Genomic DNA, 26,072 nt, shown 5'->3' with positions numbered 1-26,072 from the left:
CTATCCTCCTTGTCCTAACTCTTGGGGCTCCTCTTTTGAACAAACCAAATTCACTTTCTCTCCACAGGATGCAGCAATTCCTACAACATAAAATTCCTTCAAATGAGGTCACGTAAAGGTCTCTGAACAATGCAGGCAGACATTTCTGGACAAATCACTGCTTTCCACAAGACTCTAGCTCCTGTTGAGCTCTAAGCCAAGACTCCTGGAAGACAAATAAAATTAGCCAGGGTCAAGGCGATAACTTCATCCAGCACAAAGCAGTTATGTAACATGAGTTCTTCTCCAAAATGCCAAAGATTTGTCATTGCTGATCCATGCGGATGTGGAGGGTGACCCCATAGCATTTTGTGAAGTATTTTAGATAATAGAGGATATAACATCCTCAGCTCCACCCAAAAATGAAATCACTTACCTGGGAAAACTTTTGGGACCATACAAAACTCTCAGTGAGGAACTATTACAGTTTAAAGCATACATCTTTGATTGCAATGCTCATTGTAACTGACAGGCTCTGACAGCTCTGCTCACTGCTCCTTGCAAGCATAGAGCAACAGTGTCCTAAGAAGGGACTGCCCTGATAAGTGCGCTCCTCATACTATGGTCTGTGTTACAGCAGCAGGAGTCAATCTCTACCTGACCTGCTTGCCCACTGCTTCCTTGCAGTGTGTTTGATAAACCTAACTTGCAGTCTTGATATGCTCTGGTGAATTCTTTCACTGCAGGTGACACTGGCTTCAGCCAATTTCTTCCACCAACATAGAATAAGCAAAGTATCTGTTCAGCTGTCACTCTTCTTATAAAATAAAGATATACTTCCTCCTCCAAGACAAGGCCCCACTCCTTATCATGGGATATCAGGACCTTAAATCAGGATCTCTTTCTTTCGGGTTTATTTTCTACTGAACAGCCTCCTTTCAAGCCGTACCCCACCATCCTCTGTTCCCCATGGGATTGAAGCCTGTCACACCCTGCCTTTCAATCTGCTCACCTATGATGACCAATACTATAGTGCAAAGAATACCTCCTACCTTTGGCAGGAAACTACTGTGTGAGATGCTTTCCTTACAGTCTGCTAAGCACACCTCTCACATCATGATCATGTTACACTCCTGTGTCCCTGCCTCCTCCTACTGTTTTTCACGAGTCAGAAATAACTCATTAATGGGTCTCATTACCAGCACTGTCCATAGTATTAGCCCTCTGACAAAGTGGGTTATTATTCAAATGCAAGTGAGTTGAAGACAGAGCAGGACCAAGCAGGTAAAGTGACCTGTCCAAGCTGAGGACAGGGACCGAGCAGCAGGCAGATGACCCTGACATCTCTGCAGGTGCACCATGCGAGTTCTGTTTTGGGGAACTGCCTGTTAGCTGCAGTCCCTTCCCGTTCCCATCCCAGCCACATGCTCTTCCACTTCTGCCATTCCAGTTCCCAAACTACTGAGACAACGTTCCCCAATCCAGATCCCCTTGGGGGAGTCAAGAGAAAAGCTAAGGACTAAGTGTGTCAATGCAGGCCTTTATCCAGTCATTCCTTTTCCTTTCCCGAGGAAGAGAAGAAGGTACCATGTTCACTTGGGCTCTAGAGAATGGATGCAGGGAACAGAAATGTTCCTCACGATTTTGCTTGAACTCAACTAGTCACAAAAGTCATTATAGTAACAGATTGAAAACACAAAGCAGACTCAAAACACTAAATTACTAAAGAAAAAGTTCATCCTACCATCACTAAGATGCCACCAGAGAAATCAATAATGTAGGCTTCCAGAACAGGATCTCACACTAGCTCACAACGTAACCTCCTCTGGCATCTGTGTTCCAATCTATAAACTGTGGACATTGGACCAGATGTCCTCTGAGGCCTCTCCCAGCCCTGGATACCATGAAAATACAATTTCTAACTTGGATATTTTGGATCATACTTTGTCAAAGCACACCAGGTTGATTTGCCCACACATATTGATTCTCTGTGGAGAGATACAGAATATTTTCTTCTTCTTCAGCCTCTTCTGGGCATACACGATGCCCATGGTGAGAGCAGCTGGCAGCACAGGGGGCACAGTCACAGTGAGCAGGATCAAGGCCATGGTTGCAGTTTCTTTGGGAGGAACCTGGGAATGAGGGATATGTAGACAGGTTAGCCCAGTTGCTGGCACCTTTGCCCTGCCACCCTTGGGAAGCCCCAGTCCCTCAGAAGGAATATCCCTAGTGAGTGAGTTCTCTGGCTCTCTTTCAGGTCTTGACCATCATCTGGCTGGGGTGAAGGCATGGCCAACACTGTCTCATAGTGTGGAATAAAGGAGACTCTTGATCCCTATTCCAAGTTGCTCTGCCCTTTCCTAATCTTAGTCCTCTGCGCTTGACAGACCCTCTGTTTAAGATCCCATCCCTTTTCTGCTCTCTTAACATTCTGCGGGCTCCAGGGTACAGCAGCTAACCTTGGCTGTGATATTTCACTCAGCGTCTTAACCATTGTCATCTAAATCTCTCTCCTAGCTCAGCAGACAAGCACCTTGGGTGCAGCAGCTATGGCTCATTCATGTTTTAATTTATCTTCAAATACACCATATTCATCTCTAGAAACAAGGCCTGGAGAAAGTGATCAGACCACAAATTGAGTGAATGCCAACCAGCTAGATCTAGAACTAACATTTTACTGAACTTTCAGTGTGTATCATTAGCTCTGGGAAAGACAAACATCGAATGAACTTGTTCTGCCTTGACTGCCATGGAAGCTGTGTTAGGCTGCATACTTCATTTTACTACTCCAACTGAGAAGCTGATGATGTAAATATTTCCTATTTTCTCCACTTAACAGATGAGGAAACTGAAGCATGGAAATTTAAATCACTTCCTCAAGGTTACATGCTAATAAATATGAAGATCTGAACCCTAGTCTGCTAAGCACCAGGGCACATCACGTGACCACTATGTTAACCACAAGGTCAATTCTTGGGCAGTCAGGGACCATACCAGGTCTATAGAGGAGACCCACAAAGCTAGGCTCAAAGACAAAGTCAAGTACCAGGCTCCTTGTTTGACTTCTCACTTGTTCTCAGCATTAACATTTCTAATCCTCTATAAACTTGCCTGCACTTTTATGAAACTAGCTATCATTGTAGCCGCAAAGTTATCTTCGGGGTATTGGGAAGACAGACCCAACATTAGCATCAATTCCTGCCTGATACTTCTTTTTCCCTTTGGGATCAACAGATAACTTTGCTCAGTCTGCTAAAGTCATGTCAAGCTTTTTGAGAAAATTATACTATTAAAAAGTCTTATCTTTAGTACTTACTTCATGGTACATATATACCCCTAGGGCATACAAAAAGCCCATGACACCAAGGCAGGCAAGGAATACCATGAACTTGAAGGCATCACTGTATAGTTTGAAGTTCACAGGCCGAGGGTAGAGGATGGATCTCACCAAGTCTCCTTTGGCTGTGTTATAACCTACATGAAGATAACCACAAAGTGGCTGGAAGGCTAGTTAAGTATCATTCACGTGAGTCATTGGAGAAGGGAAGGAAAGCAGCATGTTGGGACTTCACAGGGATTTTGCATTCTTTGTTGCAAGTCACTGGAGCAAGCATTCCCTTTGCTCTGCTTTCTCTGGCTCTGGGCATCAGTGCCTCTGTGGCTCATCCAGTGCAGTTTCTCACTCACAGGTGAAGGAAAAGAGGACTTAGAAGTTGGAGAATTCATAACCAGAGAAAACGAGATGCTGAGGAAAGGTTTTGCAGCAAATGTGCATGGAAAACCACTATCTTCTTAAAAGATAATTTTAAAAAAAGAATGCATAAGGCAAGTTGATTCTAGAAAATCTGCAAGTTTAGATCTCTGATTGTGCTATTCTGATCATGCTGCAAAATCTTCCAAGATACTTTTTCTCTTAGAATAAAATACAGATTTATAGGCATGCTCTTGAGGTTCCCATCCTCTAATCTGCTCCTACCTTTCAGAATTGATCTTGTAGATTCCCTCCCCTCACGACCTCCAAAGACCGCTATATGTGCTTTTCCTTTATGCTTTGAAAGCAAATATTAGCATGTACTTCTAGCTTTAATCTAGTTGGCTAAAGCCACCTCATCCTATCAGGTGTGAGTCAAAATGCCATCTGGACAACTAAGTGTTTTCAGAATGCTACCCCTGCATTGCACACCAAAAATAACACTTCTCACTCTTTGGGGACTCTGACTCTGGATTATACAGCCTTCCTCTCCCCATGATACAGTTAGCTATATGACCATCTATCTCCTGCACCAAGTCACAACCTCCTTCAAGGGAAACATGTTTTCCACAAAGTTTTCTGGTAGTCATTGCATGCATAGCACCTAGTAATTGATTATCAATATGTCTAAATTACTGGTTAAAATCATTGACTATGTTCTAGAAGTGAGGCAGTACTTTGATCATGAGAAATGACTTATTCCCACTACATTGGATACCTGGTGTCCTCAAATGTGGTTTTGCCACCCAAGGAAACAAAAAGTTCAGTGGGAGTGACTTTCTGGCATAGCAGGTAAAGAGTCTGCACTGGTGACATCCATATGGATGCACATTCACCCTGGCTGCTCAGCAGCAGGAGAGAAAGCAGCAGGAGATGATCCAAAGGTTCGGGCCCCTTGTACCCACATGGGAGACCCAAAAAAGCTCCTAGAGCTTATCTTTGACCTGGCCTAACTCTGACCATTGGGAGCATCTAAGGGAGTAAACCAGAGAATAGATCATCTCTGTGGTCTTTCCCTCTCTCTTTGTAACTCTGATTGTAAATCAATCAATACATCTTAAAAAAAACTTTCAGTAATTGAATTACAGACCAAATCAAGGCACAGTAATATAAAGGTTCAAGGTGAAGCTGTGACTTGTGTAAGTTTGTGAAGTGATGGCGGCCAGAAGCCAGGATCAGGGTGGATGGCCTTGGTGGGGCAACATGTGAAAGAGTGGAACTCTCACAGCTAGGTGTAACAAGTTTTGAGCATGATATGTATAAACTCTTTCAAACTTCACCTTGAAAAATATGCTTACATGACAGATAGAGGACAGATCAGAGAAAAGCTGGGGTCAAGTGGAAAGGAAACAGTCAAAAGACTATTTGTTCTGTATCATTTAGATATGCAATGGTGATAACCTGTCTGAAACACCAATCTTGCGGGTGAGGAACAGGGGACAGAATTCAGGAAGAAGTTACAAAAACTTTGGGATTTGGTGCCCCTTTTAGTATGAGGGAAAATTCAGTCTTAAAGATGATACAAACAGGTTAACCAGGAGATAATGTTATTGGCAGGAAGAGGCAATGAAGGACGATGGCTTCATTCTCATCTGCTTAACTCTGATGCGTCTGTAATGCACACAAGTGGAGCTGTCCAGCAGGGAGCTTGAAAGACAACCTACACAGCAACTCTCCGAAAGGAGCACATCCTGGGGGTCACAGCAGGCATGTAGAGGGAGAGGAGAAAAAGCCTACATATGCAACCAGAGACACAAGTATGAAATCTGCACCATCCCTGTTTATGCTTCATCACATACAAGGGATTTTAACAATGAATCATGCAGTTTAAAATGGAGACAATTTAGAATACAAATGACTGGAAGGGTGTGACTATTTTTTACCAGCAAGTGGTAAACTCTATAATCACAGGCAAAATTTCACTGCTCCAATCCTCTACACTTCCATGCAAGGACCAAGCTTACAAAAGTGGGATGCACTGACCTGTTCGCAAAACGACTGCCCTTACAGGCCCGTGCCCGGAGGACTTGGCCTGGATAACTTCGGTTCCACAGAAAAGGACATGTTTCCGGTAATCTTCCAAACTGTGTGATTTCCAGGGCCTGGTGTTCTCCACATGAGGCAGTGGTGTCTTGGTGACAGGTATACTTTCTCCTAAAGAAGGTTGCATTTTGTTGATTCTACCTAAATGCAGCTAGTTACTGGGAATGGAGCTTGCCAATTTCAAGAAGTGATACAAAGTGTAACCCATGCAGTCTTAATACCCATTCTGTGGTTCATCAGATTGTACTTAGGGATGCTGGTGATGCGAACAGTGGTGCACTTAACTCTACTTCAAATAGTAAAGATCAACTGGGACCTGAGAAGTACGGCTATGATACAGCGGCAGGTGGCAGCATCCCGTATGGGCATCCATTCAAATTCAGCTGTCCCACTTCTGCTCCAGCTCCCTGTTAATGTGCCTTGAAAAGCAGCAGAGGATCACCCAGGTGCTTGGGCACCCAGACGAAGCTCCTGGCTTCTGTTTTTGAACTCCCCTGGTTCTGACCATTTTGGCATTGAACAATCTCTCTCTCTCTCTCTCTCTCTCACACACACACACACACACACACACACACAGACTCTGCATTTCAAATAAAAAGAAAAATATAAGCTCATCTGTCCTACAGTTAGTTATAAAGCATATAACTATAGAAGACTACCATTCTTATATAGAAGACTACCATTCTTCTTTGTCTTTTCCTCATCCATTTATCCATTTACCTACTTATTCAGTCATCAAATAATTTCAAACACTTACGTTGTGCAGAGTTTTGGGAATATAATAGTACATGAAAGCAATAGACATCCTACCCTCCTAAGCTCAGTTAGCCAGGCTAGAAAAGCACATTCAGTGGTCTTTCTCAAAGTGACTCCCAGTAATGGTTCCTTTATTTTATTTTAAAAAATTATAGATTTTCCCTTTGCTTCATTGCTAAACAATGCCCGGTTGTCTTGCCAAATTGTCCATGTCCTTGGGAACTTGAGTGTTGTTGCTGTTATTCTACTGCCCCACTTCCAGCCAAAGCAGCACATATGCGTTTCCATGTACTGACCACTGTTCTTTCTTGACACCTATCTTCTCCCTTTCCCTGGTGGCTGCAAGGCAGGATATTTAAGGTGCGAAGAAAATCAGCTCTGATTTTAAAAAAGTAAATGAATTTCAGAGACACAATAAAATTGGTAATGATATCTCTTGGCTCAGATTTAGAGAGCACTAGAATGAATTTAAAATTTTCATCAGTCTTTCGCTAACTGCACAATTAGCATGATAACACATCATCTTTCTAATTGAAAACAGTATTGGATTGTTTATATTTATATAAATGTAGGTCTTATCTCTCCTTTGAGGCAATAGCTGAAGGCTGGGACTTTGACATATATGATTTTTGTCTGCTCCTCATTTTCCCTAGTTTTACAAATAATGGGTTCTAAATACATGTTTCTGCAGAATGTATGGATGAATTAAGAGAAAGCAATTACCTAGGTTTTTCTATGATTGGTTTTTATAAACTAGGTTTTTTTACGATATGCATTTTTTATATCCTAAGGTGCAACAAACTGTAAAATTTTTATCAGTGGCCTTGCATATCTGATGGAAAATTTCTTTAGCCAAGCATTGTCTCTGTACCATTTTCTTCAAGACAATTATGGTGTTTTTTCACTCTGTGGATTTATTGGATGACTTTGCAAAAATCACCGAACCTTTACAAAAATGTCCAAATCACCATGCTACGCTGTTGACGGAATTGTTTGAGAAATGTCAGCATTTACTGATGACTTAAAATATATTTCTCCCTGTAGATCACAGATCATCAGTGCATAATACATGCTTATGCTGAGGCAACATTCACACACAGTTCCCCCCCACCACAACACACACACACACACACACACACACACACACACACCAATGAGATTGGAAGCAGGCAGGTATTGATCCAAACAGGAAAGTGAATTAAAGATAATATTCCAGAGGTAACATTACAGTAAGATGAACTCGCACAGAAATGGTTTTCATATCTCTTTTACACTATTGACAATAATACTAAAATTCATGCTTTTGTCTTTTTTGGGATCCCAGGAAAGGATGAATTCATCTACAGAAGATTAAAGGTACTAAGATACTGGATACAGTTCTAGGGACACCCTCATTATTTATTCCGAATTATTGAATTGGCTCATGCCATTTGCAGAACTCTGCTGTGAAACGAAGATTCTTGTTCATATTCCCAAGGAGTCAGACACCTTCACATGGTGCCAGTGTTTGAAATATTATGTCTTTGTTTATTTATAGTTGTGGTACCTGTAGACTGCAAACGGTTTGAAAGCAGGGACTATTTCCCATTGACTTTGTGACCCCAGCATACTACACAATGCTTGGCACAAAGAAGGCTTTTCTGGGTTTTCCTTAAAAGACAGTGACAAATCAGATAAAAGAAAGGAAGAAGAGAAGATGTGTAATCCATCAACTACATGCAGATCCATCAACAATCCATCAACATTTGTCTGACCGGATGCCAATGTGAAAGAATCTCCCGCAGACAGCCTTGCATCTCCACGTCAAGATTCTGAATGGGGTGTGTGCATGTCTGCCAAATAAGTTGGTAATTTGATGCATAGACAGGGAGGAAGGGAATTGTAACCGAAGAAATAAAGGGTACAACAGGCTCTGGGGACCCGAATGCCTGGATTTGTGTGCTTTCTCTTTTTCACTAAACTCAAAATTGCTGTGCATTTCTGTCTTAAATACACTTTCCTGTCTTCATTCTAGACAGAAATCCTATCTGCCTCATTCACTATCTGTATCTCCAGAAGAGTGGTTGCTAATTAACACCTCTGGGATGAATGAAAGAATGAACAAGTAAACAAAGGAAATTACATCCAACTTCACCACTTTCAGGCTGTGATCTTAGGCAAATTACTTCTCTTCCCTGGATCTCAGATTCACCCAGGTAAATGAATAAAGTACCATAAGTAAAATGCTAGCAGGGTGCTTAATAGATATGAGAACTATGAAAAAATTATTCACAGATTCCCATCCTCCCCAAATGCACAGATTATATTTTGGCTCTTCCTCCTTGCTTTTGGGAGGAGCTAGATCCTGAAGAGTTTTATGGCCTTAAGAAGGAGGCAAAAAAAAAAATGACAGAGGAGGTGATGATTGGCTTTGGAATTTCCAAAGTCATTCATCATTTTAGGGACTTTCTGAGAGGCAGAGCAAATTTTTCTACTTGCCATACTTTCTCTCCACTGCATCTCTAGCAGCATGAACATCCCTGGACTGGGAGGAGGCTCCTATGTTTTGTTCACTGAAAGGAGGACAAATGATAACATGTACCATCCCAGCCAATGGTCTCAGGCTTCCCAGGCCAAGTGGAGTGAGAGAAACAAGGATAAGAACTGCCCTTTCCAAATTGCCTCCCTTCTTGCCAATGCCTTACAGAACTCAGGGTACCCAACTGGGAGCCAGGAACTGGGCAGGCTGCTGATGATGGGGAGAACTTGTGTCAGCCCCTTCCCACTGAATCTGTCCAAGACTGGCAAACTTTGGAACCAAAATATGCATATAAGTGCACAAATGAGTTTGTAGTGCTAGGTGGAGGCAAAGACAATGGGAATGTAGAGGCTGCTCTCAATAAGCTACTGCTCTGGACAGCAATGCCAACTATAGAGCCAAGGCCACAAGGCACCAAAATAAAGGTTGCAGCTTCACCCCCATCGATTCACACTGCCCACTCTCAGGATCCTTTATGCCTGAGAGCAAGTGCTACATCCAGTTCTGATTCACCTGCTGGCTAAGCATCCCTGATTTCTTTGCACCTCAGTTCCCTTGTTTGCAAGCTGATATTATAATAACTCTTATCTCAATTGTTTTATGCCAGAATGAAGTGAGATGTAAAATCTACTCCTAAGAAGTAAGTTGCTATAGAGATACTCAGAGAACAGTATTTGCTACTTTTATTCTTCCATAAAGAAAGACTACTATATGTTAAAAACCATGTTTGCACATAGGAGAGAAAATATCAGAGTTATATTTACCGATGCATGTCCAGGCAAGACATTTGTAGCTTCAAAATCGAATTCCTGTGTTCTAATTGTTCAATGAGGACCTTGTCCACATGAGTGGAAGGAGTCATATATGTAATGTATAATGTGTGTATACATATGTTTATATTTATATTTATATTTATACATATATATTCCTGTTTAATGTGTCACCCAGCAAAACTGATAACTGTAATCTCTTACACATACCACATGTCAGTATCACATACTTTAGTGCTGCTGACTTTGTTTTTCCAAAGCCAGGCAATGGGAAAGGCCACTTGCCATTTCAGGTCATTTTAGGGAAGTTCTGCACATTTCAAAGACAACAGTATGTACCATTTCTACTTCTCTGGAGCTCTCCGAGTTTTCCTGGAAATCTAATGAGTACTGCACAGCCCGGTCAGCGAGAGAGAAAGAGCAGAGGCAGGGCAGCAGGCCATTCCTTCTTTCCTATTTCTCGCTGCAACGCTCCCTGCTGCCAAGCAGAGAAGTCATTCTTCATTGTCAGGCTGCTGCTGGGAGATGTGAGACGGTTTCTGCATCTGAGCTGGGAGGACTTTTTTTTGAGCGTGAGGTTTGCACATCGGGTACTATGGCAACATTTCAGATAAGAGATATGATCAGTATGCAAATCGTCATCACCGTCATTATAAGGCAGTTAGACTTCAAACACATTACAGGAGTATTTGTAATTATACTGAATATATTTGTGTTTACTACATTTTCTTGTCTCAATTTTAAATTAAGCAGACCCATTTTTAATGTGAAATCTGCTGTGTTGAACAATTTGGGGATGGATAATGAACTCTCATTACATTTAAGAAGATGTTAAAAAAATGTGTGTGCTTTTTTTTCACTCCCATCTTTATAACATTTGGAAACAGAAAAAGTCAACAATTTGTAAGCACAGAAAGACAGTTTTTATTTTTGTCTTGCTGTATGGGCTCTTCTCTCATTAGAATGTGCTATGGTTATTTTTGTCTAAAGAATATTTTACAAATAGTACCTTACTAATCACACAAACAAAGCAGACTTCCCAAGTTAAATATGAAAACTAGGGCTGCATGAGTTTCAACCAGAAGGACTGGTGTCCTGCTCTATGAGATCAACTGGAAATACGAACACACAGTGGATGGGAACTATGGAATGGTCTCTGCCCTAAGGTTCAGCTCCAACTCTGCCATCCAGGGAGACCTTTGCCTCTGCAGTCTTCCTTCCATAGAGTATTTGAGGAGACAAAAATCTCTGAACCCTCCCAGTCATGGGAGGTGTTGGGGCTTCAAGCTGTGTTTTGCTTGGATAATGCATAAACCCTTTCCATATCTATAAGCAAACTGTACTTCAAGTTGTACAGGGCTGCCCATTTGCTAAAATCAAAGCACCCTACTCATGCCACCCACAGGACAATTAAATATATGTGTTATGAAATAACTCTTATTTTGCATTTACTTTGGCGTAACATGCAAATTATTCAATAATTGCTGGTTGTGTGTATCATGTCTATATTGATATATGACTTCTTTCGTAAGACATTCATTAAGTTTTTTTAAAAAATATTTGTTTGAAGTGATGGAGAGGGAGATGCATATGCAGAGGGAGAAAGTGAGAGAGAGAAGTTTTTCATCAGTTGGTTCACCCCAGCCAAGTAGACACAAGACCAAGTCTGCACCAGGCTGAAGCCAGGAGCCATAAACATCCTAATCTCCCACATGCATAGGACCAAGCATTTGATCCATTACTTACTACCTAAAGAGGGAGCTGGGTCAGAAGCAGAATAGGTAGGAATCTAATCACTGCTCTGATACAGGATGCCTGTGTTTCAAGCTGCAACTTAAATCACTGTGCCACCATGCTAGTCCCCATCACTTATCTCTTAGAATCTTAGAAGGAAGGTATGGCTATCTGGATCTGATTTGTTAATATCTTTCCTGGATGTTGGACAAGAAGGAGGAAGTTCCAGAATAACTACATACCTGTGAGCATGCCTTCATTCACTACACAGCTCCCATCAATCAGAATAGCATCACATGGCAACGAAAACTTCCCTGGTAGAGTAAGAATGTCTCCAGGAACCAGAAGACGGGATTCCAGCTGCTGTAAACCTGTACAGGAGCAAAGTTTCCATGAGGACCTGACTTTTTTCTGCTTCCATGTATTAACCAGCTTGTCAAGAACTACTCTGCCTGTTTACCTACTCAAGCTCCTTCGCACTCAACTGAAAATTGGAAGAGAACCAAGGCGAGGGAATGGGTCCACAGGATATAGTAAAACCTTGGCTCCACAACATAACCTCACCTTGAGCTTAGTGCCCAGCTAGTGCCCTACCCACATTGGTCAATGGAAATGTGTTGTTTGGCTGCCACGTGCTTTCATTGGCAGGGATCCTGATTCCCTACAGCACATTGTGTCTCTTTAGATTGGAGTCTGAGGTTAGTTGTTCAGAAAGCTCTTGCAGCCCTAGGGCCTAGTTCCTTACTCCCCTGTGGAGAACCACGGCCACCCCACCTCAGACTAGCTCAGAGCAAATAGCACATGCCCATCCAGCATACAAAAGTCCCATCCAGGCCCAATGCCAGATGGAAGTTGAAAATGCACAATGCCAAGTTTTTTCAGATGATCAGTGGAGGCAGTCAGAGGCCCTTTAAAGAGTTTACCCATTCACATTTAAATGAATGAAATGTGAGGGCAGTGGGAAGTGGAAGTGACCCAGGCACTGGACAGAAATCATCCAATCTAAGCTGGAATGAGTGTGATGCAACGTGGGGGCCTGGAGTATGGAATTTAAGGAGGCACTTACTGTGGGGCCAATGCAGATGCAGGGTTAGGATTTGTGTTATTATTTGCTGCCTTAAATTTTGTGTCTTTGACACCTCCTTTGTCTCACCCAAGTCCCGGTCCTATATTTGATTAGAAAAGCCCTTGTTTCCTTGGCTAATAATCAAAGACAAATAAGACTGAGTCCATCCCTGGAAGATCAGAATGGTGACGCCAGCAGAATATATCATTTACCTTTGTCTTTTACGATGATTGTAACTTGGACTTTGTTGTGTTCCTCCACAAGGCTGTGCAGCTTAACTGATTGCTATCAATTTAAAATCAAGGGTTAAAGATTAGACAGTCCATAACCTGAAAACCACATGACGTCAGTGTAAAAAAAAATGAGCACCCTCCTTACAGTCAAACCTACTCTGGGCAAAGCACCCATGTTTTACTTTAGATAGAGTAGCTTCCCTGTCCCAAACCCTGCTCTACTCGACCCCTACTTGCAGCAGCCAATGTGTTTGTGAGTTTAATTCTATTTCAATCCTATGCACAGCCATTGCCTCAAGGATGTACACTCTGGGACTAAGTCTTCACTTCTCAAAGATTCATAATCAGAAATAAGAAAAACATTGGACAGGTTGTCATTCTCTTGTTTCCCCAGCTGTAGAACACTAAATCTGGAAGAGGATATACTTGTAAGAGTCTGGGACTAACTGGGTTGTGCCTTGATGACCGGATATGCCTGCATATCCACACTGGAATCACACTGTTCTATTATAAATCCCAGTGCTGCTAGTTAGGTGTCATTAACCTTAATAGCTATTAGCCATGTTGACACTCCCCACACCCTTTTCTATCTGACAAGGTATGTCCTCACAGTATCAATTTCACTGGGCTAAGTTATTAAATGAGTGCATTTTTATAAAGTCCTCCGTATAGGAAACAGAGCTAAGAGTTCATGATGTTAGTTAATATGAGGCAGTTGTGCTGAAAAACCAGTTTTGAGACTGTAACACCTGGAAAAGTTTGCCTGAGATGGAAACATTAGCCATTATTGAGATATGACTGAAAAGGGGGAGAAGATAGAAGGTGACCAGAAAATTGGAGGCAGCGTTTCCTAGGAAAACACCCAGGAGGGGAATGCAGCAGGGAGAGCAGATTTCCTACACCCCAGTCTTAGTATCAGTGGGACACCATTAGCCTGAAAGACCTTGGTGCTAAGAGGCAGGACTGTGCTGCCCTGCAGGCACTTCTTCGTGTACACATGTCAGTGACTTAGATGCCTCTACATAGAAGACGGATTGAGTCATCAGCAATACTTAAATGCAGCTAACTGAACTTAAACATGTAACTTCTTTTTAAGTGCCAAGTATTGTGACCTGCTCTGCTGATAAATTTTAACATTAGAGATGTCAGTAGGCTAAAACAAACATCACTTGCAATTATAAAACTTTCCCCCTTAATAGAATATAATGAATGCAGTGTAAATATTCATAACAAAAAGCCCACATAATTTTATTTCCACTTTGCACAAAAGCTAAACATCACTAATTGGGGCCAACTGAAAGGTAGATGTGATACCGCTGTTGGTTACATATTCTTTGTCCTCATGTGACTCCTTGAGGCTTGACTGTCTGTTTGCTGGGCATCACGTGTCTAGGATGTAAATAGTGATAATGGTCAGTGCCATTGTGTAGCAAGAACACTGGAGCCAGGCAGGACCCCTGTGATGCTGACCAACCCTATATATGAAGCACTCATCCACACAGCTCGCCCTTAGGAAGATGAACATCCTTGGATCTAACTGTATTTGAGATTATTTTCTTGCCTAGCAAACTCCTTTGGTCACTGCCATTTTAACTTCTACCTACTTGGGAGGAAATATTAGAGTTTAAAAAAATAGTTAAATTATTTTTATCTTCAAATAGTTTAAAATGGCAAGGAGCTGCTCTGTGCCAGGCAATTGAACTATGTTGTCTGGATTTCTCTTCAGTTCTCAGAAGAATGCTACAATCTCCAGTGAACACATAAGAAACAAAAACAAACACAGTGGGGTTGGAAATGTTGAAGAAAGTTCCTCACAATCCTTTACGTAACACGAAGATTGACCACCAAATCCAAGTCCATTGATGCTAAAGCCTTTCTGTTGATGAATGAGTTCTGGGGTTTGAAAACAGCACCTTCCCCTATAAGGAGATAAGCGTCTTTCCTTCTAAATGCATCTGAAGTTGGTTTTTTGCATAGTAAACCCACTCAGTCAATGCCAGGATACTTTCATCCGAGTTCAAGGGTGGGGCAGGGATGGAGTGAACATCAGCACATTTGGATGGAGTGCAATAGGAGTTAATGATTCTTGACAGCAAGTCTCCAAACACATTATGGCCTAAGGCCAGGTTTGTTTGTCCATTTAGCATTCTGTGTAACCTCTCATGCTCCATGCATTAGCTCACACCCCTGCCTGGAATGTCCAACTCTTTGTTTCTAGCAAACACTTTCTACTCTTTCCTTTAAAACCTTGCTCAAACATTCCCTCCACTCCATGCATGGTCCTCTCCAACCCCAGGGAAGCACTCTTCCTTCTACTCCCTGTGACTCATCCTGCATTAGTGCACTAATGGGCAGCCATGGCAGCTCTCTCTGTTAGTCCATCATGTCTGTCTTGCCAGGTAGTTTTGTGGCTTCCTCAGAGTCCATCATGTAGTAGAACTTTAGTAGATAGACATTTCACAGAAGTGTGTTATTCCACTTCTGCCAACAATGCTGCAGTGGGATCCTGTAAGCCTACTCTTTGAGCTGATATATGCTCAAAAATTCTACAAACACTGGTTTCTATGACAACTAATCAGCTGGGAGAAGGCAAGTACTGCAACGCTTGCTATGATTGTGAAGCTCGCTGCCTGATTTTCATTAGGCTCCCTCTGGTTTCTCTAGTTCCTGTTCAGTGGGATCAGAATCCGTTTCCAAGACTAATTTGCACACTGTTATTATTCAGCATCTGTGCTCCAGGGTCTTGTGGTGGCTGTGGCTCAATTTCCTCCACAGTCAAGTAATGAGAGCTTTAACTCTGGGGCCTCTTGAGCCCTACTCAGTTGTGACTGAATGCAAAGCACTCAGAACTGTTTGCAGGTGCCACCCATAGCAGAGTCCAGCAATGCAGTATGGCAGCATGCTCAGGAATAGAATGCCAAGCTTGGCACATGTACCTGCCCCAAACGTACCTGCAGGAGTGATTCTAAGCTTGGTTTGGGGAACCTTCTGAGTAGATGCAGGAAGTTCGCTTATTCCACTCCTGCAAATACCTCACTTCTTAAACTGCCAGTAGCCTATGCTTGTTTAGCTAAATCTTTCATTCAGCGAAATGATGAACTTCAAAATGGCTGAAGAGAACAATTTGTAGATGACAGTAAATGCCTTCCTTTCACTCTTGCCACCCATCCTCCTGACCCATTCTGCCCCAAATCTGCTGGGGGAGTTCACTGATCACTCTGAGATTTTGCTCGTGGGACAGTGTACAGACTGAATCAGGAAGCCTCAGTGTAAGGTATGTGGCCACTGTTTCTGGTTGCATTTGTGGGACATCTCTCTCATGTCCCTCTGCTTCCTTCTCAGGTAACAGTAGGACTGCATCATGGTAAGTATTTCTTTTTGCAATCTGCTATGGCTCACACAAATACACACATCATGGATGTGTGGGCCTATTACTAATTGTGTGATACCGAGCAGGTATTGATCGTCAAGGACCGTGATCTAAACCGAAAAGCAACTTCAGGAGCCTGGCCCATTGTGCACAGTATTACAAGATGCCTTTCAGGTTGCATCAGATAAGCTCTTATTAACAAATACCAGCTGCTAATGGGATTACTGTTTGCCCTCTAATTCCTTTCCAGTTTTTCAAGGAAATACTTTGCATCAAATCTGTGACTCTCATGTCAGTCTGTTTTCAGCAAAGGAATCTCAGGGTCTACTAAAGATGCAGAACCTGAATGGCTAAATTCCATTGAGGATTTTAAAATAAACATTAAGCAAATTACAAAGGGGAAAAGTAGGGACTACCTAACTCTGGGAGGGGAGAATTTCATAAACAAAACAGAAAATGCAGGATTTGTTAAAAAGAAAGAAAAAAACATGTTTGACTCTATACATAATTTTTAATGTAATGCAAAAGCCAAAGTCCTTTGGGGGAAAAAAAGAGTGAAAACTCCAACATTTTCACATTCATGGTGGCTACAAAGAGGTCAATAACACAAAGGAAAATGCTGAACTCTATTAGACAAGGGGAAATGTGTGTACTTTCTCTGTTAGTCATCGAAATGTAAACTAAAGCATCAATTTCTTAAAAGCATATTAGAAGCATTTTAAGCATCACTATATAATAGCCAATACTGGTCAGGATCTGGGGAAATTGTTACTTTGTGTGTTACTGAGGGAAGAAATTATTTCCCTTGAAGAAAATAATGTGAGGCATGAGGATACTTCAAAAATCTCATAAAAATGGAATTTAAAGAGAGGTATAATTTAGTGCAATTTTTAAAAATCCATGTGGTTTGTTTCCAAATGTATATTTTCCATGAACATTTTGAACACTCCTCTTACAACAACATTTATTAAAACTCAAATTATACATATCTTTTAATTCAATAACATGGCTTTTGATTGCTATGCTAAAAAATAAAAAGGGCAAGGACTGGCAATGTGGTGCAGGGAGTTAAGCTGTTGCTTACAATATTGGATTCCCAAGTTAAGATTCTGGTTCAAGTCCTGGTTGCTCTACTTCCAGTCTAACCCTCTGCTACCAAGGGAAAGCACAAGTGTGGGAAACACAGATAGCTACCTGGGTTGTCACTTGAGCCTGGCCCAGCTGAAATCATCTGAGAGTGAAAGAGTGGACAGAAACATTTCTCTCATTTCTCCCTCAATCTGTCACACTGTCTTTCAAATAAATAAGTAAAACTTTAAAAACTGCAAACACGCATATGCAAGTACATGTCTATAATAATTCAATGTTATTTATGGCAGCAAAAATTCTGGGAAATTACCTTATTTCTCATAAAAATAGGAGGGTTGAATAAATTGCGATATGTCATGGATAATCGAATCTCCATTTTTAAGCATGATTTAGAATTTTTCATTCACTTGCTGGATTGCCATTATATAAAAAATAACTTAGGAAATGGAAGTGCCAAATCAATGTGCACAGAAACATTTTATTTTAATTTTTAAAATAAGATTTCTAGCAGTTTGAACGTGTATGTTCACTTAATAGAGTAAAAAGCATGAAAAGCTATATTCAACTGATAATGTATTAATAAATTAAAAGATGTATTTTGTATTGAAGCGTTTGAATTACTTCTTGTGGATTCTCTCATAACATAGTAATTTTAAATATTTAGAAAGTAAGAATCGACTGTAAAGAAAAAAAATTTTCAAAAGAGCATATTCTTGTTATTTCTATTCTATTGGCTGGAAGTTCACGAGTGTCAGGTAATTCTCCTGCTGGAACACTGTTCTAGGGAGTGTACAGAATGAAACCTGTTTTTTGTTTATTTGTTTGTTTGTTTCTAAACGCAAGAATTCCTGTGTCTGTTTGTGGTTCCCTTAAATAAAAGCATACCTGATTGGAGATAGATAAAAAGAATTAGTCCCTAGTACTATACAGCACAATGTAGTAGCTAGAACTTACAATAATTCATTTAAAAAAAAAAAAGCAAGCGAGAAGGATAAACTCCAAGAGTCTAATACTAATATAATGACCTAGAGACATAAATGTTAATTACCCTGATCTTATCAGTACACTTGTACAATGTGTATAGAAACATTACACTGTGCTCCACAGATACGAACAGTTGCTATTATTTTAAAAATCTTCTAAAGCTTTTTTTAAAATAAATTACAAAAAGAATGGTATGTCTGAATTGCAACTATGGAAATATACATTATGAAGGAATTTTAAGAGAGAGATTGAAATTAATTGTAAACACTGTCAGGAAAATGTGCAGTACCAATGCAATAATTATGTAAAGAGACCATTTTCAGGAACAGCCTCACAGTCCTTCTAATGTCAATGCCCATGAAGGCCTTAGCCGATAATGAGAGTTGGTGAAGACAAATTCCGCTTGGTCTTCTTGCACCCCTGTCTGGAGACTCTACACTGGTGAGTGTTTGCATGTGCTTTTGGACAGCTTGGGTCTGACAAAGCAACTCCTTGCTCTCAGTGGAGAGCCCATAATAAGCTTTCCTTCCTCACCAAGAGGAGAAATAGGATCCCACTTAACACAACCCAGATGAGATTTATCACCTACCTGTCGCAAATCATAGACACTTAAGGCAATAGATATAATGGTTAAAATGATGATGGCCACAGAGTATTCAATGTAACCTTGACACAGCCATAAAGTGAGGGTGAAGGCTTGGAACACATAGAATGGATTTAAAACCTGTAGAAGCAAAAACAGCCCTTGGGTTATTTGCATGGACCAACATAGAGTAACATCTAATGGGTAAGAATTCACATACAACTCTATTATTTGGGTAGAGATCATGTCAAGTGTGTAGATTATGATATGGTAGAAGCAAACTTATTTTAATTACTAAAAAGCATGCTCAAAATTTGATAACATTTATTTGGGATTTTCAAGAATATTTTGCTAGTAAAAAATTCAACAACTTAATTTCTTAAAACAGATAGAGACACATGGAATAGACACATGACTCGGTCTCTTTTAAAAATAAAGTTTCATCTTGAACATTTTCATTGCCGATTTATTTTTCGTATTATTTTATACTCAGATTTAATAAAGCTGTTCAAAGAAAATTATCCAGGTCATTTGAAAACAATAATTCACTAGGTCTCAGGTCCTCAAACAGTTGACTGTCATCTTTGACCTTGCCCTTGAACAGAGAGGGATCCTGAATAGGATTTGTGCAAGGCTGTCAGGGAAAATCATGAACAGAAGGCGTCATGGCCTCCAAGACCAGTCATGCCTGCACACTTTAGGTCTCCTGTTACTAAATACCAAAGGCTTGGGTAACTTCTTTTTTTTTTACTCCCTCAATTTTCCTGTTTTGGTCTGGCTGACTTTCCCATTAAAAAATGAACATAGAGGGGAAAAATCTGAGAAGATGGATTGGATGGTATACACTTGCAGTGAGCATAGACGTCCCAGTGGAACAAAGCAACATGCCTTTTCCTGAGGAACGTCCCTTGATGGTCATGACAACCCAAAGGAAATATTGGCCCAAACAGTGGTACTATAGCTTTCCTTTACTTCGTATAACTAAATTTTACTTTAATCCTAAAAATGAAATGACATCAGTTAATACAATAATGGTTTAAGGGTTTCTTAAGCCCTTGAACATATTAAGGGTTTCTTAAGCCCTTGAACATTTTAAGGGTTTCTTAAGCTCTTAAACATATTTTGCACACTAAAAAAAAGGTTTTGTTCCTTAATGTTTGTTATTACTTCCATACAAGGGGTTTTACTTGTAAATCAGAGCTCTTTTGTTTGCTTAGTGCAGAATGATCTAATTGTAGATTGTGTGCTAATTATAATACGATTTTGAGTTCATACAAATGCAGCATAAAATTGTTTAAATACTTCTTGGAGATGAAACATCATCATAATTAATTCATCTCTCTTGTTTAATATTCTTTTGAAACTAGATGTGAGGAAATAATTTTACTTGCTATTTTTTCACTAAATATCTAATCAATAGGTGCCAGAAAAACACAAGCTCCTTTCAGAGAAGATCGAACTGACACCTGGGAGAGTCTTTGGAAGCAAGAAAATGTACTTAACTAAGAAGTTTTAAAAGTAATGTGCTTTTTGATACTTCTGGAGGCTGTGCCCATGTGAGGTCACCAGTATACGGGAAATCTCTGTACCTCCCACTCAATTTTTCTGTAAGCCAAAAGTTACTTCAGAAAGTAAAATGTGAAGCACTATCCTTTTTTTCTGATCCAGACACAGGACAATAATAGATGCTTTTTAATTTTAAAAATAGATAAGGCCACATTTACAAACTAAATGACCATATTCATGAACTAGAAACAGACCGCATCAAATAGACTATGTTTCCAGCTCCTGAGTACCAGACAATAGTTAGATAGCTACAGCTAGCTAGCATCTTAGCTCTAGGGATAACAGAGACTCAAAGCGCCCTACAGGGGCTAGAAATAAGCAGGGATGGGAGCAGGTTTCCTGTCCTGGGCAAGCGCTGAGAAAAGTAGCCAGTGATGCTTGCTCGCCAAGGGTAAAACAGGAGGGAACAGAGCTCATGGTAAACGGAATTGTGCCAAACCCTCTGAATGGCTCAGGAGCTGCGTCTGGTAAATTGCTCAGGAACAGGTACCCAGAACTCCAAGACAGACCTGGTTCTATAATTGAAACCCAATGGATACCATTTGGCAGCAAAGTCAGAGCTATCAAAAAGAAACAACAAGCACAGGGGGACAAGGGAAAATGGTCATGGAAAAATATCTTACTTAAGACGAAAATAACTTCGAAGCACAAAGGAAAACTAATGTGAAAACAAACCAAACCACTAAAAAAAGAACAGTCATTCTCAAGAAATGGAAATAATAAAGCCATTTGAAAAACACCCAAGTAATATGCTACAAATCCTCAGAAACTATGGAAGGGATACATTGCCCTCTGTAAATGGCAAGTATTTTGTGTCCCGCTTAATCTCCTACTTCAAAACCTGTCCCACAGCATGTTACTCTTTCGAGGTGGGGCCTTCACTCACATTAGATGTGAATTAACATGAGCTGCGCTCCTACAAGAGTAGAGTTCTGGTGGTGGGATAAATGTCCCTCATTTGAAGACCGGGTGGGAAAGTGGTAATCTGAAACCCAGGACGAGATGATCTGAAACTTCCCAGCCTTTCAAACAGGAGGAGTAAATATTTGTAGTTTAAAGAAACCAGTTTATGATATTGTGTCATAGCAGCACAAGCTAAGATACCACACCAGTGCCACCACCACAACCTCCATGAAAATCCCTAAAACAGCCTAACACCACCCTCACCCCAAAAGAGATGGACGATTTCAGAAAAGAAGCCTGTCCCCACTTCTAGGAAGAAATTTTAAGATGTATGTGAATTTAAAATAATTAGCTCTTGAAAAGTGTCCGGTAGAAATTCTGGGACTATATATATAAATATTAAAACATATAAATATATATATATATATACACACACACATGCATATATATACACACACATATGTATATAATTGATTGATTCATAGGCTATCCTCAATAGGCAGAAGAAGTATAGGTGAGTGAGCAATAGTAAAAAGTTGCATGCAACACAAATTTGATTTTCATGAAAGCATTCACAAGCTACTAAAATTTTCAAAGTGTGAGAAAGAAAAAGTAGTGGAAAGACAAAAACTCATCAAAAGCAAAATAAAAACGCAGTCACCTGTTTAACAAGCAGCTTCCATATGGGCTGTATCTCAACCTCAATAGCGTTGGGTCCACACACCAATCTTCTGCAGAAAATCGACTGTCTCAGACCGGTTAGTTCAGAACAGAACAGAGTATTACCTACTTCTATGCCGTCTGCCGATTTTGTGGCTTCAAATAAAGAATTATGTTCAAGTACAGAATCCTAAAGTACTTACATATTTTTAAAATGAAAAGAAACAACATGATGGACAAAATTTTGCTGGTATGAAAAAGTCTGTGTCACAACTCAAGGAATCAAAATGAAGTTAAAATGATATTTTGAGTCATTTGTTTCAAAATAATGATTATATTTGAAGAACAGCTAACAAGAAGATATGAACATATTCTTAGACTTGTCAGACATTCTTGATCTCTCTGATGTTAAAACCATGTCAATTTTACCCTGGTATCTATGGGACAGAGGCATAGCACTGAACTGAATGACGATATATATATAGGAAACAAGTATACACACATATATCCTCATAGAATGGAGACTAGCATTCTGGAAAGTAAAGGTGCATTCAGCAGGATTCTCTACTCCAGAAAGAAAGGGGGACTCCCAAACAGTTAAATATAACTTAACAGGACCTGGCACAGTAGCTAGTGGCTAAAGTCCTCGCCTTATGTGACCCAGGATCCCATATAGGTGCCAGATCATGTCCTGGCAGCTCTACTTCCCATTCAGTTCCCTGCTTGTGGCCTGGAAAAGCAGTGGATGATGGCCCAAAGTCTTGGGACCCTGCACATGCGTGTGAGACCTGAAGGAAGGTCCTGGCTCCTGGCTTTGGATTGACTCAACTCTGGCCATTGTGACCACTTGGGGGATGAATCAGCAAATGGAAGATCTTTCTCTCTGTCTCTCCTTCTCTCTGTAAATATGACTTTTCAATAAGTTGTTTTAAATCTTATATAGCTTTGAAAAGTTATATGTATATGTATATATATATATATCTTTAAAAAGTTATATGTATATATGTATATATATATAACTTGAAAATAACATACTAGATTCGCTACCCTTTTCTATATGTATAATGCTATGACACACTTAGACAGCAGAATGTTAAAACTTGTAATTGTTATTAAAGGACTATGCTACTATAATAATACAGGGGAAATAATGGGAGGGGAAAACTGTATCTACTAAACTGTGTCATAGAAAATAAGAAAAATAAAAAAAAAATAAAACTGCAAACTTTACATAAATTACTGTTTGGAAAAAAAAAAGAAAGTTGATATGTAACACCTTGGTTTCATGGTTAACACCTTGCAAATATAACAAGGCACTTCAAAAAGACTGTGGGAAAATACGTTTTAAAAGAAGTTAATTTTGTTACCCAGAAATTTCAAAATCCATGCATATTTTTAGTGAAATGCATTTCCATGAACGTCTTGAAGACCCCTGTACGCACCCACACAAGCAGCAATGTGCACGAGAAATACAAGTTCTCATATTTGTACAGTATATTATAATTGACAAAATGTTTACAAAAATTTATTAGCTCCTCATAGCATTCCAAAAGGAGCATAGCCTGTTTTGCCAATGAACAAAAATGTCCCATTTCTACTTAACTCTCAATATTCTCCAAATTGGCATGCCTAGGGAATAAAATATTCCTAGGTTTATAAATATGATAAATATTCCTCTATTCCTCATTTTTGAGAAAGTATACTCTTTGTCTTGCTTATTAGATTGTCAAGTACTTCACTGCATGGACTAGAATTAAGTTTAATTATGTATGGTGTTTATTAAAGTTTGACAATTTGATAAATAAGGACAAATGTGAGGTAGCTAAATGGATGGAAAAGCTTGCCTGTGAAAGTCTATCTATAGCTAGTAATAAGAATTCTTGAGTAGTGCCCTAAATCAAAGCCTTAAACTTTTGGTGCTATTAGACCAGTATGTTTCCATGACTTTGAAAACTTTGTGTGTTTCCATCTATTAAGCGCTAAATCTGAAATCTTGTGTAACTGCGCATTTCTATGCCTTTTTGCTATATTTTCCAAGTTTAGCTATCTTTCATTTTCATAGCGTTGTGATACATATAAAGTATAAGAACACCAGATTAGGAATTCTTGTGTTTGATATGTGTAAAAAGTATGGGAACTGCTTATTAAAAAGGCAAAATTCTTGCCTTGTCCCCTGGCGCGCGCGCGCGCACACACACACACACACACACACACACACAAACCACTTTGCTCCTATAGAATTTTCATAATTAAAAAGGTCAAACTCTATTTATTCAATACCAGATATCTTCCTGATGTAAGAAATAGTGTTTCTGGCTGACTTCACATGCTTGAGGCAGATAACATCTCAAAACATGTGTACAAGAAGAGCCGGCCTTGTGGTATAGTGAGAAAAGCCTCCTACTGCCACATCAACATCCTATACGGATACCGGTTCAAGCCCTGACTTCTCTACTTCCAATTCAATTTCCTGCTAGCGTACTGGGAAAAGCATAAGGTGGCCCAGGAGCCTGAGGTTCAGTCACCCATATGAGATATGAAAAAAGCTCCTGGTTTCAGCTTGATCAAGCGCTGGCTATTGGGGCCATCTAGAGAGTAAACTAGTAACTTAAAAGATCTGTCTCTCACTCTCTCCTCTATCTTGCTAAGTCTGACTTTCAGATATAAATGCATCTTTAAAAATTATTGTGAGAAAAAATAGTGACTTAAGATTTTACAGGAGACACAATGATTTCCTTTCAGAAGCATGATGCTCTCTTCTTCATAAAGCAGCTGAAGTAAGCAGGGCCTGTATATACCTGTGACTCAGTAAGCAGTGTAAGCATCTCCTGCTCTGTGCGCATGTACAGGTGCAGTCTGATAAATGTAACACTACTTTTGTTTCTCCCTCTGCTCAGTGTAAGTTTCCTGGACAGTGACTAAATCTATGTTTGGATTTCTACTTACTTACAAAGTACCTGGCATATTACAGCCATTTAGCTAACAAATCAACAAGAGCTATTATTTATACTGAAAATATATACTGATTTCTGACCATAAGCTAAGACCTCCTCTTCATATCATGTATATAATCCTGAATAAAACAACTAATTGAACAATCGTCATCATTTGTTCACCCTAAGATGCAATCAGACTGTTGCCTTTCTGATGCTCAGGATTTAGAGTATTAAGTAGCAGATGTTTGGGGCTGGTGCGACAGCTCAACAGGCTAATCCTCCACCTTGCAGTGCTAAAATCCCATAATAAGTGTCAGGTCTAGTCTCAGCTGCTCCACTTCCAATACAGCTTGCTGCTTGTAGTCTGGAAAAGCAGGGGAAGACAGCTCAAGACTTTGGTCTCCTCCAACCACATGGGAAACCTAGAGGAGGTTCCTGGCTCCTGGCTTCAAATCAGCTCAGCTCCAACCATTGCACTGTTGAGGGAGTGAACCAGCAGATGGAAGATGTCTCTGTCTCTCCTTCTATCAGTAAATTTGCCTTTCAAATAAAAATAAAGAACTCTTAACAAAAAAGAAGCCGATGCTAATGGAATTATTAAAATTTAAAATGAAAGATAACACCAAGAAGACTATTCTACCAGCCAAGGAAAATAGATCAAATTGCATTTGATTGCTTCATTTTTCAGTGTTTTCTCTGTTAGTAAGTTTGCCTAATAAGAAAGTAATTCTGAATATCCTTCTGCTGCCAGTAATTGAACTGGGATTATGTCAAAATGATGAAACATTATGTCAACAATACACTGATGAGGACCCATTTGAGACTCATTTTCTGCTGGCAGAGTTGACTCTTAGAGAGTACTGGATATCCTACCTGACCTCTTGCTCTTCGCTGGTGAGACCCAATCCAAACGTGTGATGGATGTCATAGCAGGAGTTGCTGTCTTCCAGCAATCTAGGGTGTTGTCGAGCGAAGAAACACTTGAGTTCGTGCACTCGGAAGAGAGGGCTCTTCCCTACATCTTGAAGCAATAAGGGAAAGTCATACTCACCCAACTTTCTGAAACCTCCTCTCCAAGTTGACCCAAACATATCTGAATTTCTGCACTTGAATGCATCGCAGCTGTAATCA

General features: G+C 40.1%; 1 protein-coding gene across 1 annotated transcript in view; it reads right to left on the bottom strand.

Moving 5' to 3' along the window:
• Positions 1 to 26,072, bottom strand: part of ATP13A5 (ATPase 13A5) — a 107,070-nt gene that overhangs the window by 63,378 nt on the left and 17,620 nt on the right. Inside the window, exons 4-12 of the mRNA XM_058661297.1 lie at positions 25,993 to 26,063; positions 25,815 to 25,895; positions 22,007 to 22,076; positions 18,883 to 19,017; positions 12,830 to 12,902; positions 11,794 to 11,922; positions 5,714 to 5,884; positions 3,296 to 3,453; positions 1,923 to 2,111 (exon numbers count right to left, since the gene is read on the bottom strand). Coding sequence (XP_058517280.1) covers positions 1,923 to 2,111; positions 3,296 to 3,453; positions 5,714 to 5,884; positions 11,794 to 11,922; positions 12,830 to 12,902; positions 18,883 to 19,017; positions 22,007 to 22,076; positions 25,815 to 25,895; positions 25,993 to 26,063 — 1,077 coding nt within the window. The remainder of the gene's footprint in view (positions 1 to 1,922; positions 2,112 to 3,295; positions 3,454 to 5,713; positions 5,885 to 11,793; positions 11,923 to 12,829; positions 12,903 to 18,882; positions 19,018 to 22,006; positions 22,077 to 25,814; positions 25,896 to 25,992; positions 26,064 to 26,072) is intronic.

The sequence above is a fragment of the Ochotona princeps genome, chromosome 3, assembly GCF_030435755.1.
Source record: "Ochotona princeps isolate mOchPri1 chromosome 3, mOchPri1.hap1, whole genome shotgun sequence".
NCBI lineage: Eukaryota > Metazoa > Chordata > Mammalia > Lagomorpha > Ochotonidae > Ochotona > Ochotona princeps.
The sequence above is the reverse complement of the archived record's forward strand: the minus strand, read 5'-3'. Positions and strand labels throughout refer to the sequence as shown.